Here is a 22,689-nt window from a genome sequence, read left to right on the forward strand (position 1 = left end):
AATTTTGAACATAATTTTTTAAAAGATATTATTATAGTTAATTCATCATATAATAGAAAATTTGGAAAACAGAAATTACCCTAACTCATCACTTAAATACAATGTCTTATTATTTTGGTATAATTTCTTCTAGACTTTTCCTATGTATTTTTCTGTTGTAATCCTAGTGTACTATTTCATAGTTCATTTAAAAAATATAACATGTCTCATATATATATATATTAACGTTATAGGAGGAATACGTGTATAGTGGTTCAAGTACATGTGTTTTTGGAGTCATACTGTCTGGGTTTTAATCTCTGGTTCATCTCTGACATGTTGTGTGACTTAGGTTAGCTAGTAATAGTAAACTAGGAGACATAAATTCTTTAGACTTCAGTTTCCTCATCTGAGACTAGAGATAACAATAATAACTATGTCATAATGTTGTTTGAGAATAAACAGAGTAAATGCCTGCTAAGTAGGAGCTATCATTATTTAATCTGTTTCTATTGACCTTCTTAACAGTATTGGTTTGTATTTCCATAATGACTAATGATGTTGTACATCCTTTCATATGATTATTGGCTATTTGTATATCTTCTCTGAAGAAATGTCTTTTCATGTCCTTTGTCCATTTTTAAATTGTGTTGTCTTTTTATTGTTAAGTTCTCAAGAGTTTTTTTTTTTTTTAAAGATTTTATTTATTTATTTGACAGAGAGAGCGAGAGAGCACAAGCAGGGGGAGCAGGAGAAGGAGAGGGAGAAGCAGGCTCCCTGCTGAGCAGGGAGCCCGATGTGGGGCTCGATCCCAGGACCCTGGGATCATGACCTGAGCTGAAGGCAGACACTTAACCATCTGAGCCACCCAGGAGTCCCTAGTTCTCAAGAGTTTTTAAAATATGTTTTGGGTACAAGACCCCTATTATTACCAAATAATAGGTTATTCGCAAACATTTTCTCCCATTCTCTGGGTCATCTTTTCACTTTCTTGATAGTATCCTTTGGAGCAAAAGTATTTAGTTTTGAAAAAGGCCAATTTATTTTTCCTCTGATTGTACTTTAAGTATTGCCTAATGCAAGGTCATAAAGATTGATACCTATGTTCTAAGATTTTCAGTTTTAGCTCCTACATTTAGATCTTTGATCCATTTTGTTTTAATTTTTGTATACAGTATGAGATAAGGGTATAAATTCATTTTTTTTCCTATATGGATGTCCAGTTGTCCCAGCACTACTTGTTAATAAGACTGTTCTTTCTCCATTTAATTGTCTTGGCACTCTTTTTGACAGTGAGTTGACCATAGATGTATGGGTTTATTTTTGGACTCTAAATTTCATTCAGTTGATCTATATGTCTATCCTTATGCTAGTACCACACTGTCTTGATTACTGTAGCTTTGTAGTAAGTTTTGAAATTGGAAAGTGTGAATCTTCCAACATTGTTCCTTTTCAACACGGTTTTGGCTCTTCTGGCTCCCTTGGTTTATATATGAATTATAGAATAAGATTGCCAATTTCTGCAAAAAAAAAAAAAGAAAAAACAGCTGGAACTTATATAGGGATTGCAATGAATCTGTGGATAAATATGGGGAGCATTTCCATTTTTATAGTATAAAGTTTTCCAATCCATGAATGTGAGATTGTCTTGCCATTTATACAGGTAGTCTAATTTCTTTCGGTGGTCTTTTGTTTTTCAGTGTGTATGTTATGCTTCTTTTATTTATTCTTTTTTTTTATTGTTTTTATTTATTTTTTATTTTATTATGTTAATCACCATACATTACATCATTACTTTTTGATGTAGTGTTCCATGATACATTGTTTGCGTATAACACCCAGTACTCCATTCAATACGTGCCCTCTTTAATACCCATCACCAGGCTAACCCCACTCCCCTCTAGAACTCTCAGTTTGTTTCTCAGAGTCCATAGTCTCTCATGGTTCGTCTCCCCTTCCAATTTCGCCCCCTTCATTTTTCCCTTCCTACTATCTTCTTCTTTTTTTTTTTTTTTAACATATAATGTATTATTTGTTTCAGAGGTAGAGGTCTGTGATTCAACAGTTTTAATGCAATTCACAGTGCTCACCATAGCACATACCCTCCCCAATGTCCATCACCCAGCCACCCCATGCCTCCCACTGCCCACCACTCCAGCAAACCTTGGTTTGTTTCCTGAGATTAAGAATTCCTCATATCAGGAGGGGGGGAAAGATGGCGGAGGAGTAGGGGACCCTATTTCAACTGGTCCCTGGAATTGAGCTGGATATCTACCAGACCACTCTGAGCACCCACAAAACCAGCCTGAGATGTAAGAAGATCTGGATCTCTACAAACAGAATATTGCAGGCGGTTGGTTTGGAGGTATGAAGCAGGGAGCCGTGATTCCACGGGCAGACATCGGAGAATAAATGTCAGTGGGAGGGTGCCTGGCCGTGGGGATCCTACACCGCTGGTGAGCGACAGCCTTGCGCGCTGCGGACGGGGTGCAGACTCGCAGACTGGTAGCAGTGGGGAAAGGACTTTAGGGCAGCACCCGGGGTGGAAACCTGGAGCGGCGGCGTCGCGCCTGCGAACTGCAGCCCCCAGGACGGAAACCCAGAGTGGCAGGGTTGCGCGCGTGTGAACTGGGAGCGGCTGGCGGTTTTAGAAGCACAAAGGGCAGAGACGTGCTCTGACCTGGAGGCAGGACTGGGAGCGCTGTGGAGGGGCGCACAACCCAGGACTCTGCAGTTTATAGCAGCACGGACAGAAACGGAGACGGTGTGGCCTGGAGAGCTCACTGAAGAACAGACTGCGATCTCTCTGCTCTGAGGCAGAGGATTGGAAACGGTCTCTTCTGCTCTGACTCGTGGAAGAGACACCGCCAGGGAAAGCCGCCAGAGAACAAAAGCCCCAAAAACTGATTCCCACTGAGCCCATCCCCTGCCACGGGGGCGCAGGGCAACTCCGCCTAAACAGGGTTGCCTGAGTAACAGCGTGGCAGGCCCCTCCCACAGAAGACAGGCTGGGAAAACAAGAGACCAGCAACCCTAAGGCCCCAAGAAAACAGGTGCATCTTGCTTGGGTTCTGGTCAATAATTTGGACTCTATACATTCCCTCAAACACCCATCAACAGGATGACTAGGAGGAGGAGTTCCCAAAACAAAAGACTCAGAGATTATGACTTATGCTGCAGATTTACAAATGGATGCAGATATAACCAAGATGTCGGAGATGGAATTCAGGCTAGCAATTGTGAAGACAATGGCTAGAATGGAGAAATCAATTAATGGCAACATAGAGTCTCTAAGGGCAGAAATAAAAGGTGAATTGGCAGAACTTAAAAATGCTATCAATGAGATCCAATCCAATCTAGATAATCTAACAGCTAGGGTAACTGAGGCAGAAGAGAGAATAAGCGACCTGGAGGACGATATAATAGTTAAAAAGGGAAAAGAGGAGGCCAGGGAAAAACAACTCAGAATCCATGAAAATAGAATCAGAGAAATAAGTGACACCATGAAGCGTTCCAATGTCAGAATAATTGGAATCCCAGAGGGAGTGGAGAGAGAGGACTAGAAGATGTATTTGAGCAAATCGTAGCTGAGAACTTCCCTAATCTGGGTAATGAAACAAACATTCGAGTCCTAGAGGCAGAGAGGACCCCTCCCAAGATCAAGGAAAACAGGCCAACACCCCAGCATGTAATAGTAAAACTTGCAAATCTTAGAACCAAGGAAACCATCTTAAGGGCAGTTAGGGGGAAGAGATTCCTTATGTACAGAGGGAGGAACATCAGAATAACGTCAGACCTATCCACAGAGACCTGGAAAGCCAGAAAGGCCTGGCAAGACATATTCAGGGTACTAAATGAGAAGAACATGCAGCCAAGAATACTTTATCCGGCAAGGCTTTCATTTAGAATGGATGGAGAGATGCAGAGCTTCCAAGACCAGCAGAAACTGAAAGAATATGTGACCACTAAGCCGTCCCTGCAAGAAATATTAAGGGAGGTTCTATAAAAGGAGAAAGACCCCAAGGGTGATACACAACAGAAATTTACAGGGACAATCTATAAAAACAACATCTTCACAGGCAACATGATGACAATTAATTCATATCTTTCAATAATCACTCTCAATGTGAATGGCCTAAATGCTCCCATAAAACGGCACAGGGTTGCAGATTGGATAAAAAGACAGGACCCATCCATATGCTGTCTACAAGAGACTCATTTTGAACCTAAAGATACATCCAGACTGAAAGCGAAGGGATGGAGATCCATCTTCCATGCCAGCGGACCTCAAAAGAAAGCTGGGGTAGTAATTCTTATATCAGAAAGATAAGATTTTAAACTAAAGTCTGTAATAAGAGACACAGAAGGACACTATATCATTCTTAAAGGATCTATCCAACAAGAAGATCTGACAATTGTAAATATCTATGCCCCCAACATGGGAGCAACCATCTATATAAGCCAACTGTTAACCAAAATAGTCATATTGATAACAATACGTTAATTGTAGGAGACCTCAATACTCCACTCTCAGCAATGGACAGATCATCTAAGCAGAAAATCAACAAGGAAACAAGAGCTTTGAATGATACATTGGACCAGATGGACCTCATAGATATTTACAGAACATTCCACCTTAAAACAACAGAATACTCATTCTTCTCAAGTGCACATGGAACTTTCTCCAGAATAGACCATATACTGGGTCACATATCAGGTCTCAACTGATACCAAAAGATTGAGATTATTTCCTGCATATTCTCAGACCATAATGCTCTAAAACTGGAACTCAATCACAAGAAAAAAATTGGCAGGAATTCAAACACTTGGAAGCCAAAGACCACTCTGCTCAAGAATGTTTGGGTCAACCAGGAAATCAAAGAACTTAAACAATTCATGGAAATCAATGAGAACGGAAACACATCGGTCCAAAACCTATGAGATACTGCAAAGGCGGTCCTAAGGGGGAAATACATAGCCATCCAAGCCTCACTCAAAAAAATAGAAAAATCCCGAATTCACCAGTTAACTCTACACCTTAAAGAACTAGAGAAAAAGCAACAAACGACGCCTAAGCCATGCATTAGAAGAGAAATAATTAAAATTAGAGCAGAAATCAATGAATTAGAAACCAGAAACACAGTAGATCAGATCAACGAAACTAGAAGCTGGTTCTTTGAAAGAATTAATAAGATCGATAAACCACTGGCCAGACTTATCCAAAAGAAAAGAGAAAGGACCCAAATTAATAAAATTATGAATGAAAGGGGAGAGATCACGACTAACACCAAGGAAATAGAAACAATTATTAAAAATTATTATCAACAACTATATGCCAATAAACAGCAATCTGGATGAAATGGAGGTCTTCCTGGAAACCTATAAGCTGCCAGGACTGAAACAGGAAGAAATTGACAACCTGAATAGGCCAATAACCAGTAATGAGATTGAAGCAGTGATCAAAAACCTCCCAAAAAACAAGAGTCCAGGGCCTGATGGATTCCCTGGGGAATACTACCAAACATTCAAAGAAGAAATAATACCTATTCTACTGAAGCTGTTTCAAAAAATAGAAACAGAAGGAAAACTTCCAGACTCATTCTATGAGGCCAGCATTACCTTAATCCCAAACCAGGCAAAAACTCCATCAAAAAGGAGAATTTCAGACCGATATCCTTGATGAATATGGATTCCAAAATCCTCAACAAAATCCTAGCTAATAGGATCCAACAATACATTAAAAGGATCATCCACCACGACCAAGTGGGATTTATTCCCGGGATGCAAGGGTGGTTCAACATTCGCAAATCAATCAGTGTGATAGAACACGTTAATAAGAGGAGGGAGAAGAACCATATGGTCCTCTCAATTGATGCAGAAAAAGCATTTGACAAAATACAACATCCTTTCCTGATTAAAACTCTCCAGAGTATAGGGATAGAGGGAACATTCCTCAAGTTCATAAAATCCATCTATGAAAAACCCACAGCAAATATCATCCTCATTGGGGAAAAGCTGAGAGCCTTTCCCTTAAGATCAGGAACATGTCAAGGATGCCCACTCTTGCCACTATTATTCAACATAGTACTAGGAGTCCTAGCAACAGCAATCAGACAACAAAAAGAAATAAAAGCTATTCAAATTGGCAAAGAAGTCAAACTCTCTCTTGTCGCAGACAACATGATACTTTATGTGGAAAACCCAAAAGACTCCACCCCCAAATTACTAGAACTCATCCAGCAATTCAGTAATGTGGCAGGATACAAAATCAATGCACAGAAATCAGTTGCTTTCTTATACACTAACAACGCAACTGTAGAAAGAGAAATTAGAGAAACGATTCCATTTACAATAGCACCAAAAAATATAAGATACCTCGGAATAAACCTAACCAAAGAGGTAAAGGATCTATACTCTAGGAACTACAAAACACTCATGAAAGAAATTGAAGAAGACACAAAAAGATGGAAAAATATTCCATGCTCATGGATCAGAAGAATAAACATTGTTAAAATGTCTATGCTACCCAGAGCAATCTATACCTTCAGTGCCATCCCGATCAAAATTCCAATGACATTTTTCAAAGTGCTGGAACAAACAATCCTAAAATTTGTATGGAATCAGAAAAGACCCCAAATTGCCAAGGAAATGTTGAAAAAGAAAAACAAAGCTGGGGGCATCACGTTGCTCAATTTCAAGCTATATTACAAAGCTGTGATCACCAAGACAGCATGGTACTGGCACAAAAACAGACACATAGATCAATGGAACAGAATAGAGAACCCCAGATATGGACCCTCAACTCTATGGTCAAATAATCTTTGACAAAGCAGGAAAAACCATGCAATGGAAAAAAGACAGTCTCTTCAATAAATGGTGCTGGGAAAATTGGACAGCCACATGCAGAAGAATGGAACTCCACCATTCTCTAACACCATTCACAAAGATAAACTCAAAGTGGATGAAAGACCTCAATGTGAGACAGAAATCCATCAAAATCCCAGAAGAGAACATAGGCAGTAACCTCTTTGACATTGGCCACAGCAACTTCTTTCAAGATATATCTCCAATGGCGACCTCCCCATCTCCACCCCGGAGGAGCCGAGATCTCGGGGCCCTACTTCTCAGTGTGCCCCCAGAGAAAAGCAGTCAATCACTCCCGTCTCCCTGGTCTCTGGCCGCACTCCACACTCACCTGGCCTGTGACCGAGCGTTTCTGTCTCTGGCACCCGACCCCGTGTGGAGTCTCCAAACCCAGCACATCCCTGAGGTATGCTCCCATGCCGCTCCTCCCGGGGGAGGAATGGGAGTCTCCCCGGATCTGCTACTTGTTGGGTCCCTGCTGGAGGAGCAGGGGCCCGACTGTGCCACAGATCACGGTTTATGGCAACCCTGAGCTGAGACCCTGCGCCTCGGCTCCGTCTCTGCAGCTGGCTTCCCTGCTCTGATACCTGGGAGCTCTGCCGCACTCAGGCACCCCCGGTCTTTCTCTGACCCCCAGGGTCCTGAGACCACACTGTCCCGTGAGGGTTCCACCCCCCACTTAGCCACTGGAGCGACGTCCCTCAGAAGAGCCGACTTCTAAAAGTTCCGCTTTTGTGCTCTGTGGCTCTATCACTTGCCGGTAGCGGCTGATGGAGGCTCCCTTTCCCCGCAGTCTATCTTCCCGTATATCGCCTCGGATTCACTTCTCCGCACATCCTACCTTCCAGAAAGTGGTCGCTTTTCTTTTCAGAGAGTTGTTGCTACTCTTTTCTTCGATCTCCTGTTGAGTTTGTAGGTGTTCAGAATGGTTTGATCCCTATCTAGCTGAATTCCTGGGACCAGACGAAATTTAGGTCTCCTACTCCTCTGCCATCTTGCTTGCAGGTGGTCTCTTTTATTTACTCTTAAGTATTTTATTCTTTTTGATGCCATTGTAACTGGAATTATTTTTTTTAATTTTGTTTTGGATTATTAATTGCTAATGTATTGAAATATAGCTGATTTTTGTATATTTATCTGGTATCCAGCAATCTTAACTTGTTTATTAGTTCTATGTTTGTTTATTTTTTTTTCTCCTTAGGATATGCAGGATCATAACACCTGCAAATAGAGATAGTTTTACTTCTTTTTTTGTCCAGTCTTACATCTTTTATTACTTTTTATTGCCTAATTGCCCTAGCTAGAATCTTCAGTACAATGTTACTAGAAGTGGGAAGAACCCATTCCTGTTTTATTCCTCATCTCAGAGGGGAAACTTTGGTCTTTTTTCATTAAATATGAAAGAAGTTAACTGGGTTTTTTGCATGTGCTTTTTATCAGGTTGAGGAAGTTTCCTTCTATTGTTAGTTTAATGTTTTTACATGAAATGTTGGATTTTGTTAAGTGTTGTTTTTCTGTGTCAGTTGAAATAATCGTGTGCTTTTTATTTTATGCTAATATGGTATACTACATTAATATACATATATATTTATATATATGTATTTTTAAAGATTTTATTTATTTATTTAATTGACAGAGAGAGAGAGACTGACAGACAGCGTGAGAGGGAACACAAGCAGGGGGAGTGGGAGAGGGAGGAGCAGGCTTCCTGCCGAGCAGGGAGCCTGATGCAGGGCTCAATCCCAGGACCCCGGGATCATGACCTGAGCTGAAGTCAGTCGCTTAACCAACTGAGCTACCCAGGTGCCCCATATGTATATTTTTATACATTGAACCAACCTTGCATTCTTGGGATAAATTCCACTCAGTTATGGTATAGAATCCTTTGTATATGCAGCTAGATTGAGTTTGTTGGTATTTTGTTGAGGGTTTCTGTGCCTCTGTCCAATAAAGGATATTGGTCTGTAGTTTTCTTGTGATGTCTTTGTCTGGTTTGGGTTCCAGGAAAATAGTGGGCTTTTTGAATGAATTGGTATAATTTCTTCCTTAAATGTTTGACAGAATTCACAAGAAAACCTGGGGCTTTCTATTTTGAAAGCTTATGAATTGTTCAGTTTCTTTAATAGATGTGGTCCTATCAGATTGTTTATTTTTCCGATTTTTATGAGGGTGTGTGGAAAGATTTTCTTAAATGGTTCTGTGCCATTATCTTGTTGCCAGAAATTCCTCATAGGTTTATTTTCTACCTTATTTTTTCACCTTAAATTGAGATGTCTATTGTATCTTACTATGATTTGATACTGCTTTTTAACTCAATCTGATAGTTTCTGTCTTTTGATTAGTAGGAGATTGAACCTGTTCACATTTAGTAATAAACGGTATGGTTTGCTTTTATTCCTTCCATTTTATTTATGCTTATTATTTATTTTACTTTGTTAATTTTTCTCTTTCACTTTCTCAATTTTCTCATTTTTGTTGATTCAGTTGAATGGCTCTTAATTCCCAATGCCTCCCTCTACCTCTTTGTTTTAGTGTTTCTTATGCTTTTCAGTGTGTTTATGAAATCTCCATCTTCCTAATAATTATGATATAAATTTTATCTCCATATTAGCATATATTTGTAAATCTTCACTTTTCCATAAAAATGCTTCATTTTTTTATTTCAAACAATTAAAAGTAATAGAATATTTTTACTTTTCCATCTTGCTGAAATGAGACATATGATTTTTTTATTGTAGTAAAATACAAGTAACACAATTCGGTATCATTAAGCACACTCACAGTGTTGTGCAACCATCACCATATCCATTTCCAGAACATTTTCATCATCCTAAACTGGGACTCTGTGTGCAGTGAACAGTAACAATTCATTCCCTGTGCATGGCCCCTGTCCTTCCACCAAGCCCTCGTGACCTCTAATGTACTTCCTGTCTTTCTGAATTTACCTATTCTAGGTAACTTACTCGGTGGAGTATTCATACCATATTTGAACTTTGTATCTGGCTTATTTTGCTCAGTATAATGTTTTAAAGGTCCATTCACGTGGTAACACATATGAGAATTTCTTTCCTTTTTAAGGCTAGATAACAATCTAGTATGTATACACCACGTTCTATTTATTCATTCTTCTATTGATGGACATTTGGGTCGTGTTTACCTTTTGCTCTTGTGAATGATGTTGTTATCATTTCTGTTTCTTTTGTTGATATGCCCTGAGTTGGAGTTGCTATATCATATGGCCATCCCACATATACCTCTCTGAGGAGTGTCCAGCTATTTTCCATGGTAGCTGCTCTAGTTTGATTCCCACCAGCAAGCACCAGGGTGCTAATCCTCAGTGACAGAATTACTGAGAAATACTTTTAGAAAATAGGAGCCATCCTAATTGTTGTGAAGATATATCTCACGGTGGCCTAGATTTGTATTTCCCTAATGATGAGTGATGCTGAGCATCTTTTCTTGTACTGATTGACCACCTGTACATATCTCCTTTGGAGGAATGTCTAATTATTCATGTGTTCTGGCTATTAATAAGATATAAAAGTTTGGAAAGACTATGTTTTTTTTCTTCTTATTTCTTAATCTAGAATATACAAGAATGTTTTCTCTGTCACTGAAAAGATAACAGATGATTACGAAGAATTTGTTGATAATTCAAACTTACATGCCACTTCTGTTTTAAAGTCAGAAGTAAAAACGGAAGCAGATATTAATGAGGTAAAATGGTCTTTGAAAAATATAAGCATAGATTTTTTTATGTAAAATGAATAAGTTTGGAATTAAAAATATGATTTATGATTATTCACAGTCTCTTGCACACGTGCACACACACACACAGACATCCTTCCCACTGTAGAAAGCTATAATTACACTTATATCAGTTGGTTCATTTGTTCACGTGTTATTGAGTACTTATTATTTACCAGTCACTGAGCTAGGCACTGGAATACAGCAGTGGGCAGAACACGTCCCTGACCTCTTGGAGTTTATATTCTGCTAAGAGAGACAGATAATGAAGCCATGAGTGCCATGAAGAAAAGCAAAGGAAGATAAGGTAATGCAGAGTGATGCTGTATGCTACTTTACATGGGAATGGTCAGGAGAGACCACCCTATCTAAAGTAGCAGCTACCCACTTCGGCCCCCACTACTGTATACCTCTAAATCTTTGCTGGTCTTCAGAGTACTTTTTTCGTTATTACTAACTCAAAAATGACACAAGACAAATATGAGAAATCTTGACAGAATCCTAGAAAAACTTTAATTAGGAAATCTTTTCTTGCCATGAAGAATTGTATCCCACCCCCCAATATTTTATTGGGATTAAACTTTATGTGCTAGATGCTTGTCCTAGTTGGCAAAAGCAGCATTTTTATGAGATAGCACTGTATAGTAGGTATACTTTACACATTTTTCCTTTAAAAAATAGGTAGTTTTGGTAACAAGGGAAAATAAAATGTCTACATTTTTAATTTTAATTTGTATTTCTCTTATTACTGGTATATTTTAAAATATATGTTACTGGAAATTTTTGCCCATTAAGCTCCTGGATGGATTTTTCTTACTATTTTGTAGGAATTCTTCATGTCTATATTGCAGTTATCTTTTCCTATGAGGTGGCTTGTTACTTTTATTCCCTTATGATGTATTATTATCAATAATTCTTTTTTTAAGATTTGTTTATTTGAGAGAGAGAGAGTGCGAGCAGGAGTAGGGGCAGGGGGAGAGGGAGGGAGAGAGAGAGGAAAGCAGACTCCCGCTGAGTGTGGAGCCTGACATGGGGCTCAATCTCATGACCCTGAGGTCATGACCTGAGCCGAAATCAAGAGTCAGATGCTCAACTGACTGAGCCACCCAAGCACCTCTATTATCTATAATTCTTAATTTCAGTGTAATTGATTTTATCAATCCTTATATTTGTGTTTGTGTTTGTAATTATTTACCATCCTGAGTCATAAATACATTCTTCTCTATTTTCTTATGAAAGCTTTGGAGTCTGTCCTTCACATTTATCTCTAAATCTGTGCGTAGTGTATGTTAGGGTTCATTTTCGTTTATTTCTGTATGAGTGACTGTTGCTCAGGCACAATTTCTTTACATCCCTTGCCTGCCGATCTGCACAGCAGCTCTTTCTTTATCATTTATCATATGTCTCCATACATGTGTCTTCTCTTTCCAAACTGTTACTCTGTCCCGCTGATCTACTCGCCTGTTACTGTGCCGATCCCACACCAGATTAATGGTATAGCTTTGAAATAAGTCTCTTCTAAGAGTGTCTTGTCTATTCTTAGCTGTTTGCATTTCCGTATACATTTTAGAATCAGACCCTATTTGGATTTTGATTGAAATTGCCTAGAAGGTGGGGAGAGTTAATATTTTATGATACTAGGTCTTCTCACATGATTGTAAAATTCATTTAAGTCTTCTTTAATGTTTTTCTATGTCTTTTATAATTTTTTTCATAAAAATCTTGTGGGTTGTTTTGTTTTGTTTTGTTTTGTTTTGTGGATTTAGCCTGTGTGCTTTATAGTCCCAGCCCATACTCTAAGGGAATTGCTGCTACTAGTTCTTTATGAACACCTCAGAATAGAAATATTTTTAGATAAAAATATATGCACTGCTTTAATTTTTTCCTTAGGATTAACATTAAATCAGCACTATGGACCTTTTTATGGCCTTCCATTTACATTGCAGAATTTCTCTTTAGACAAGGTTATACCAATTTCTATTAAAGGCTGCCTTTTAAATGTATACTATTTTATACTTGCTGTTGCTTATTGAAAACTGAAATCTGGGATTAACTGGTCTTAATTTTTGCGTATTACTCATAATCTTAGACATTTTTCTTATGCTCATTAGCCATTTGTATTTCTCATTTTTACGACTTTTTGGTGTTCTTTCCCATTTTTCTGATGGAGTTTTTTTCTTACTGAATTACAAAACTATTTATAAAATACAGACCATAACCATTTGTTAGGCCATGAAAATATAAATTTTCATGCATTATTTTTTGTGCATTCTTCAATCTGCCCTCCATATGGAGTTCACAGTAAATTTTTTCTGAAATATATTATTGGTTACTGGAATATACATGTTAAAGTTTGCGTAGGGTCGCAGTGCTATGCTGCATCTGTACATTTTCTCACTCAACATTATGTTGTCAAGACTCGTGTCACATATTGGTGGGTCTGGGTCCAGATCTCACAGTGATATGCCACCAAATGCCCTCAGTGTGGGACTGAAAGTGTTGTCAGCAGATGGCCTTTAGCTGTCTGCTTTTTCAGAGATGGCTTCAAGTGCAGCCCCCTTGTTCAAGGTCATGCCCCTTTTGGGGGGAGGCGCACATACAATGAACAATTGTTACAAGGGTATAAAAAACTCTGAAGGGCCATTCCTGCTCCTGAGCTCCCCATGGCTTGGCTAAGCCTGTGGTGTGGCCTGTATAACAGCTCAGCCTTCCCCTCTACCCACCCTGCTTGCTTTCTCTCCCTTCCACACATGTTGACCCAGGCACATTCCTTAGTGTTTACATCCTGCCTGTCTCAAATTGGCTTCCCGGGGAACCCAATCTATGACAGTATGTAACAGAAACACACACACACACGTACATAATTTATCGTTTCTGATTGTTACACAGTATTCCCACTTTTCTTCTTTGAATTGCATATTGATACTTTTGAACATTTTTTCTATTGGGTTTCTTACTGATTTTTAGGACTTTTTGTGTATTCCAGATATTGATTCTTTGTTAATTTTAGACTTTGTTAATATTACCTCTTAACTTTGTCCTTGTCTATTAATCTTAGGTATAGATCTTTGGTAATAGAAATTCTTAATTTTGATGTTTTAAAATTCAATACTGATTCTGATTTTCCAGTTTGCTTATGAGTAGATTTGATGTAGACAGTGTTGTGATCCTGGCATAAATCCTGTGTGTCCCTGGTTCCACTTTTGCCCCACAGCCCTGATTGTAGCATCTTGCTCATACTCTGCCCTCTAGTATCTGACCTTGGTTCTCTCCTATTTTTGCTAAACTCATGTTGGTATGGACTGAGTTTCTGAGCACATTCTAATATCTAGTCCAAGAAAAGATAGATAACAGGGCACCTGAGTGGATCAGTCAGTTAAGCGTCTGCCTTCAGCTCAGGTCATGATCCCAAGGTCCTGGGATCGAGTCCTGCATCGGGCTCCCTGCTTGGTGGGAAGCCTGCTTCTCCCTCTCCCACTCCCCCTGTTTGTGTTCCCTCTCTTGCTGCCTCTCTCTGTCAAATAAATAAATAAATAATCTTAAAAAAGATAGATAATTATTTTATTTGGGATGTGTTGAGTCAGGTACCTGTGGGCAACCAGGTGAAAATATTTCTATTAGGATTTTGGAAATCTAGATTTGACTTTCAAGAGAGAGCAGGGCTAAAGTGGGGGAGGTCCCCACTTCCCATTGCATACTGTAGAATTTAGATGTAGCTATTTCTCTCTTGTAATGTACAGTCTTGAGGAAATCAGACTATTTGCTGAGATCCATTCTTGTTGGCATGAAAAAAGACACCCAAAAATTTATTACAAAAAGATTTTCAAGCCCCAGTTCATATCTTAACTGTGGGCTTTGGAGTCACAGACCCACAACAAACTTTAGCCTTAACTACATGCTAGCAATATAGCCTTTGACAATATAAGCTTCCTGAGTCTGGGTTTTCTTTTTATGCATAATAAGAGTAATAATTTCTTCCTCAGGGTTACTATGAAGATGAGGTGAAGGTAACCTGTTTACTATAGTGCCTAGGACATGATAAGTACTCATCAATTTGTAACTATATCAAATTATGGTATGCTATGAGTATACTGTATCAAGTATACTTCAGTATTTGATATAGATCCAAGTATACTGTATCAAGTAGTAAGTCCGGTATACATATTTCAAGAATGAGTCTATGCAAAATATGTATGTACTATAATATTAGAAGGTGTGTAGGGGTTGAGGTCCAGTCATTATCAGAATTGGAGGTTATTTTCCAGAAGAAGCTACACAACACATTATATATTTGTTTGGAATTGTCTGTGAACTTCTTTATTGTGATAAAATGTACATAATGTACAATTTACCATTTTAACCATTTTTACAAATAAAATTCAGTGGGACTAGGACATTCACAATGGGGTGCACTATCAGCACTATCCATTTTGCAGAAGTTTTTAATCATCCCATAGAAACTTCCTATTTATTTGTGTGGAACATTTAAGGATTGCATATCACCCTCAGCATCTACTCAGGCTCTTTCCCCAGCAGCTTAAAAGGGTGTTAATGGTGTTTGTTTATACTGTTAACTGCCTTTATTTATAAATGAATGGTCGAGGTTCTAACAGGCAAAATAGCTAACCACTGAGAAACATTGGGTGTCTCAGAACAATGGATTGCATGTGGGCTCTGAGGAATCCATTCATTAGTGGAGAACCCATGCCAAGACAGAGCCTAAGGGCAAACACATTGTATAAGTAAGATATTTATACGTAAAATACTCCGGTTATTTCTCGTTAGAGATGGATACCCGTACTAGGATATGTATGTTAAAGTGAGGAACTAGCGCCTATAGAAATGGATTTGAAGTATATTCCTGATTCGTAATTCTTAACGTGGAGTACACAGTAAAGTCTCCTGCTCAGCTTTTAAATGATTCAAATTCTTGGTATAAAATTGCTCAATCAATATATTGTGACCTGAAACAAATGTAACATTGTATGTTAATTATACTTCAATTTTAAAAAAAAGATTCTTGGGCCCTGCCCCTGACCTTTTAACTCATAATCTCTGGGGATAGGGCCTAAGAATTTGTATTTTTAATAAGCTCTCAGATGATTACTATGTACCCACTCTGGCATTAATTTACAGTCTTCTGGGGGAGACTACTGCATTATAATGTACCTGTGTTTTACATTAACTTATTTTAACATGCAAATGTCAGTTACATGGTAACATAATGTTATTTAGTTATACTGAAGTTATTATTGGTCACTTAAAAGTTAGAGCTGTATCATTCTAATTTAAAGGAATGTTCTTTCAGTTAGAACTGTCATCCTAACATGTCTATTCATTAGATTTTGAATAGGATTAAAATGGATGAGGATTTGAGAAAAATATATGCACCAGTATTTGAAGTAATTCTACACTTGAGGGTTCCCGAAGAGAGTGAGTCTTCAGAAATTTCCACAGAGAACTCTCATGAGTCTGACAAGTCCTCCGAAGAATCTGAGTTGTGTGAAGAAGATGAGGAATCAAAAAATGAAGTTGGGTGTCTCATGAAACACTCCAGTGAAGAACTGCAAATAATGAAGAAACCAAAAAAATTCTCTTACAACTTTGAAGGAATTCTTTCAGGTAAGATGAAGGAGACTATTAAGAAAGAAGGAAAATGTCCTAACAGCTGGAAAAGACAAATGAGAGAAAATTATAGTAGTTTATATATGACCCATGACTAGGTTGTAAATGTTAAGAATGCTCAAAGTGAGCATAAACTTAGATCATTTGTGGTGTGTGTAAGTAATAACACCATCATTCATTTTGGTCTCAGTACTCACACCATTTCTCACTAAAGGGACCTGGGGACCCCCTCCGTGAGGATGAACACCACCTGGGATGCTTGTTAACAGTTAAGGCTCTCGGACTCCATCAAGATCTGGGGGTGAGGTGTCCTGCTGGAACACTACCTTTTAGATGACCTTTCCAGCTTATTCTTAGGTGTTTGGGAACCACTGACACATGTCAATTGATCATTTAGCTGGTTTAAATACCAATCAGTGTTTTATTCTTTTTTTCAATGGATTCTTACAGACATAGAAATCATGACTGAGTTTGAGAATAAATACATATATGATGAGTAAGTAGTCGACATTTTAAAAATTACAAGTAATTATAATTTCTGTTAGTTACTGCATTTTTCTGAAATAAGCTTTTATTTTCTCAGATTTTCGCGATTTGCTACAAATCTCTTCTTAGCTCCCAACAGATTAGAGTTTTCGATAAAAATTCAAAATATGGTGACTGACATTGAAAAATGTATAAGTAAGTATTTTAAAAGTTTAGCTAGATACATTGCCTCCTTTGGCAATATTTTCTTAGATGTAGGCATTTGATGCTTATACCCAGAGATGTGGCACATACAGTGTATCAGGAGATCAGAAATTCCCAGTCTTTGGGATCAGTGTGAACTTGGGATTATTTGAGGATGTGTGAATTACACGTACAGCCACAAAGTGCATAAAAGATGGGCATTAGGAAAATAGCCTAAGGTTTGGATTTTTCAATGATATACTATAGAATTTTATGAGACTTAAATAAGCCATATCTTATAGCATAACAAGATTCTGTTTCCATCTTTTTTTAAATTTTTTTATTGTTACGTTAATCACCATACATTACATCATTAGTTTTAGATGTAGTGTTCCATGATTCATTGTTTGTGCATAACACCTAGTTTGTTTCCTGAGATTAAGAATTCCTCATATCAGTGAGGTCATATGATACATGTCTTTCTCTGTTTGACTTATTTCGCTCAGCATAATACGGTCCAATTCCGTCCACGTCATTGCAAATGGGAAGATCTCATTCCTTTTGATGGCTGCATAATATTCCATTTGTCTATATATACCACATCTTCTTTATCTATTCATCTGTCGATGGACATCTTGGCTCTTTCCACAGTTTGGCTATTGTGGACATTGCTGCTATAAACATTGGGGTGCACATACCCCTTCAGATCCCTACATTTGTATCTTTGGGGTAAATAGCCAGTAGTGCAATTGCTGGATCATATGGTAGCTCTATTTTCCTCACTTTTTGAGGAACCTCCATACTGTTTTCCAGAGTGGCTGCAGCAGCTTGCATTCCCACTAACAGTGTAGGAGGGTTCCCCTTTCTCCGCATCCCCACCAACATCTGTCATTTCCTGACTTGTTAATTTTAGCCATTCTGACTGCTGTGAGGTGGTATCTCATTGAGGTTTTGATTTGGGATTTCCCTGATGCCGAGTGATGTTGAGCACTTTTTCATGTGTCTGTTGGCCATTTGGATGTCTTCATTGGGAAAATGTCTGTTTATGTCTTCTGCCCATTTCTTGATTGGATCATTTGTTCTTTGGGTGTTGAGTTTGATAAGTTCTTTATAGATTTTGGATACTAGCCCTTTATCTGATATGTCATTTGCAAATATCTTCTCCCATTCTGTCAGTTGTCTTTTGGTTTTGTTGACTGTTTCCTTTGCTTTGCAAAAGCTTTTTATCTTGATGAAGTCCCAATAGTTCATTTTTGCCCTTGCTTCCCTTGCCTTTGGCGATGTTTCTAGGAAGAAGTTGCTGTGGCTGAGGTCGAAGAGGTTGCTGCCTGTGTTCTCCTTTAGGATTTTGATGGACTCCTGTCTCACATTGAGGTCTTTCAACCATTTGGAGTCTATTTTTGTGTGTGGTGTAAGGAAATGGTCCAGTTTCATTCTTCTGCATGTGGCTGTCCAATTTTCCCAACACCATTTGTTGAAGAGACTGTCTTTTTTCCATTGGACATTGTTTCCTGCTTTGTCAAAGATTAGTTGACCATAGAGTTGAGGGTCCATTTCTGGACTCTGTATTCTGTTCCATTGATCTACGTGTCTGTTTTTGTGCCAGGACCATACTGTCTTGCTGATGACAGCTTTGTAATAGAGCTGGAACTCCGGAATTGTGATGCCACCAGCTTTGCTTTTCTTTTTCAACATTCCTGTGGCTATTTGGGGTCTTTTCTGGTTCCATACAAATTTTAGGATTATTTGTTCCATTTCTTTGAAAAAAAGTGGATGGTATTTTGATGGGAATTGCATTGAATGTGTAGATTGCTCTAGGTAGCATAGACATTTTCACAATATTTTTTCTTCCAATCCATGAGCATGGAATGTTTTTCCATCTCTTTGTGTCTTCCTCAATTTCTTTCACGAGTATTTTGTAGTTTTCTGAGTACAGATTCTTTGCCTCTTTGGTTAGATTTATTCCTAGGTATCTTATGGTTTTGGGTGCAATTGTAAATGGGATCGACTCCTTAATTTCTCTTTCTTCTGTCTTGTTTGTATATAGGAAGGCCACTGATTTCTGTGCATTGATTTTATATCCTGCCACTTTACTGAATTCCTATATGAGTTCTAGCAGTTTTGGGGTGGAGTCCTTTGGGTTTTCCACATAAAGTATCATATCATCTGCAAAGAGTGACAGTTTGATTTCTTCTTTGCTGATTCAGATGCCTTTGATTTCTTTTTGTTGTCTGATTGCTGTGGCTAGGACTTCTAATACTATGTTGAATAGCAGTGGTGTTAGTGGACATCCCTGCCGCGTTCCTGACCTTGGGGGGAAATTTCTCAGTTTCTCCCCATTGAGAATGATATTCGCTGTAGGTTTTTCATAGATGGCTTTTATGATATTGAGGTATGTACCCTCTTTCCCTACACTCTGAAGAGTTTTGATCAAGAAAGGATGCTGTACTTTGTCAAATGCTTTTTCTGCATCTATTGAGAGGATCATATGATTCTTGGTTCTTTCTTTTGTTAATATATTGTATCACGATTGATTTGCGGATGTTGAACCAACCTTGCAGCCCAGGAATAAATCCCACTTGGTCGTGGTGAGTAATCCTTTTAATGTACTGTTGGATCCTATTGGCTAGTATTTTGGTGAGAATTTTTGCATCCATGTTCATCAGGGATATTGGTTTGTAATTCTCCTTTTTGATGGGGTCTTTGTCTGGTTTTGGGATCAAGGTAATGGTGGCCTCATAAAATGAGTTTGGAAGTTTTCCTTCCATTTCTATTTTTTGGAACAGTTTCAGAAGAATAGGTATTAATTCTTCTTTAAATGTTTGGTAGCATTCCCCTGGGAAGCCATCTGGCCCTGGGCTTTTGTTGGGAGATTTTTGATGACTGCTTCAATTTCCTTAGTGGTTATAGGTCTGTTCAGGTTTTCTATTTCTTCCTGGTTCAGTTTTGGTAGTTGATACATCTCTAGGAATGCATCCATTTCTTCCAGGTTATCTAATTTGCTGGCATAGAGTTGCTCAGGTGTTGGTTGTGATCTCTCCTCTTTCATTCATGATTTTGTTGATTTGGGTCATTTCTCTTTTCTTTTTGACAGGTCTGTCCAGGGGTTTATCAATCTTGTTAATTCTTTCAAAGAACTAGCTCCTAGTTTCGTTGATCTGTTCTACTGTTCTTTTGGTTTCTATTTCATTGATTTCTGCTCTGATCTTTATTATTTCTCTTCTCCTGCTGGGTTTAGGCTTTATTTGCTGTTCTTTCTCCAGCTCCTTTAGGTATAGGGTTAGGTTGTGTACTTGAGACCTTTCTTGGTTCTTGAGAAAGGCTTGTATTGCTATATACTTTCCTCTTAGGACTGCCTTTGCTGCATCCCAAAGATTTTGAATAGTTGTGTTTTCATTTTCATTAGTTTCCATGAATTTTTTAAATTCTTCTTTAATTTCCTGGTTGACCCATTCATTCTTCAGTAGGATGCTCTTTAGCCTCCATGTATTTGAGTTCTTTCCGACTTTCCTCTTGTGATTGAGTTCTAGTTTCAAAGCATTGTGGTCTGAAAATATGCGGGAATGATCCCAATCTTTTGGTACTGGTTGAGACCTGATTTGTGACCTAGGATGTGATCGATTCTGGAGAATGTTCCATGGGCACTAGAGAAGAATGTGTATTCTGCTGCTTTGGGATGAAATGTTCTGAATATGTCTGTGAAGTCCATTTGGTCCAGTGTGTCATTTAAAGTCTTTGTTTCCTTGTTGATCTTTTGCTTAGATGATTTGTCCATTTCCGTGAGGGGGGTGTTAAAGTCCCCCACTATTATTGTATTGTTGTCAATGTGTTTCTTTGCTTTTGTTATTAATTGGCTTATATAACTGGCTGCTCCCATGTTAGGGGTATAGATATGTACAACTGTTAGATCTTCTTGTTGGATAGACCCTTTAAGTAGGATATAATGTCCTTCCTCATCTCTTATTACAGTCTTTGGTTTAAAATCTAATTTGTCTGACATAAGGATTGCCACCCCAGCTTTCTTTTGGTGTCCGTTAGCATGGTAAATGGTTTTCCACCCCCTCACTTTCAATCTGGGTGTGTCTTTGGGTCTAAAATGAGTCTCTTGCAGACAGCATATCGATGGGTCTTGTTTTTTAATCCAATCTGATAGCCTGTGTCTTTTGATTGGGACATTTAGCTCATTTACATTCAGGGTAACTATTGAAAGATATGAATTTAGTGCCATTGTATTGCCTGTAAGGTGACTGTTACTGTATATTGTTTGTGTTCCTTTCTGGTCTATGTTGCTTTTAGGCTCTCTCTTTGCTTAGAGGACCCCTTTCAAGATTTCTTGTAGGGCTGGTTTGGTGTTTGCAAATTCCTTTAGTTTTTGTTTGTCCTGGAAGCTTTTTAATCTCTCCTTCTATTTTCAATGACAACCTAGCTGGATATAGTATTCTTGGCTGCATATTTTTCTCATTTAGTGCTCTGAATATATCCTGCCAGTCCTTTCTGGCCTGCCAGGTCTCTGTGGATCGGTCTGTTGCCAATCTAATGTTTCTACCATTGTAGGTTACAGACTTATCCCTGAGCTGCTTTCAGGATTTTCTCTTTGTCTATGAGACTCGTAAGTTTTACTATTAGATATTGGGGTGTTGACCTATTTTTATTGACTTTGAGGGGGGGTTCTCTGTGCCTCCTGGATTTTGATGCCTGTTTCCTTCCCCAAATTAGGGAAGTTCTCTGCTATAATTTGCTCCAATACACCTTCTGCCCCTCTCTCTCTTTCTTCTTCTTCTGGGATCCCAATTATCCTAATGTTTCATATTATGGTATCGCTTATCTCTCAAATTCTGCCCTCGTGATCCAGTAGTTGTTTATCTCTCTTTTTCTCAGCTTCTTTATTTTCCATCATTTGGTCTTCTATATCACTGATTCTCTCTTCTGCCTCATTTAACCTAGCAGTTAGCACCCCCATGTTTGATTGCACCTCATTAATAGCCTTTTTGATTTCAACTTGTTAGATTTTAGTTCTTTTATTTCCCCGGAAAGGGTTTCTCTAATAACTTCCATGCTTTTTTCAAGCCCAGCTAGTATCTTTAAAGTGATGATTCTGAACTCTAGATCCGACATCTTACTAATGTCCATATTGAGTAGGTCCCTGGGAGTCGGTACTACCTCTTGTTCTTTTTGTTGAGGTGATTTTTTTCCGTCTTGTCATTTTGTCCAGGGGAGAATAGATGAATGAGAGAACAAAATGCTAACAGGGTAACAACGTCCTCAGAAAATATACTCTAAACAAATCAGAAAAGACCTGAAGCAGGGGGAAAAGAAAGGGAAAGAGAGAAAAAAGAAAAAGAAAAAGCTAAAGCTAAAGATAAAAACAAAAACAGAACAAAACAAAAAAGACAGAACATGATCAATTATGATCAGGCTGGTACATAGATCAGTGCCACACACTAGATTTTGGGTGTATTTTGGTCTGTTAGAAGAAAGTGCCTCCCAAAATTTTAAAGAAAGAAAAACTTATATATGTACAAAAATAAGGGTTGATATAATGAAGGAATGGAATATGACTGTAAAGATGAAAATTATAAAAAATTTTATAAAAGGAATTGATAAGTCATTTGAAAAAAAATAGAAGAGGATTCAAAAAAAAAGAAAAAAAAGGGAGAGAATGTGATCAGGCAGGGGAGTAGAAAAAAACCATACACTAGAGATTTAGGGTATATTTTGATCTGTTAGAAGAAACTATCTCATAATTTTAAAGAGAGAACAACTTATACATATATGCCAAAAATACGGGTAACTACTATGAAGGGA

General features: G+C 38.2%; 1 protein-coding gene across 1 annotated transcript in view; it reads left to right on the forward strand.

Moving 5' to 3' along the window:
- The window catches only part of DNAH14 (dynein axonemal heavy chain 14), a 357,723-nt gene that overhangs the window by 87,889 nt on the left and 247,145 nt on the right, over positions 1-22,689 (forward strand). Inside the window, exons 19-22 of the mRNA XM_035008404.1 lie at positions 10,431-10,560; positions 15,933-16,212; positions 16,666-16,711; positions 16,799-16,896. Coding sequence (XP_034864295.1) covers positions 10,431-10,560; positions 15,933-16,212; positions 16,666-16,711; positions 16,799-16,896 — 554 coding nt within the window. The remainder of the gene's footprint in view (positions 1-10,430; positions 10,561-15,932; positions 16,213-16,665; positions 16,712-16,798; positions 16,897-22,689) is intronic.

Source organism: Mirounga leonina, unplaced genomic scaffold (genome assembly GCF_011800145.1).
Source record: "Mirounga leonina isolate KUSES-001 unplaced genomic scaffold, KU_Mleo_1.0 Mir_152, whole genome shotgun sequence".
Classification (NCBI taxonomy): Eukaryota; Metazoa; Chordata; class Mammalia; order Carnivora; family Phocidae; genus Mirounga; species Mirounga leonina.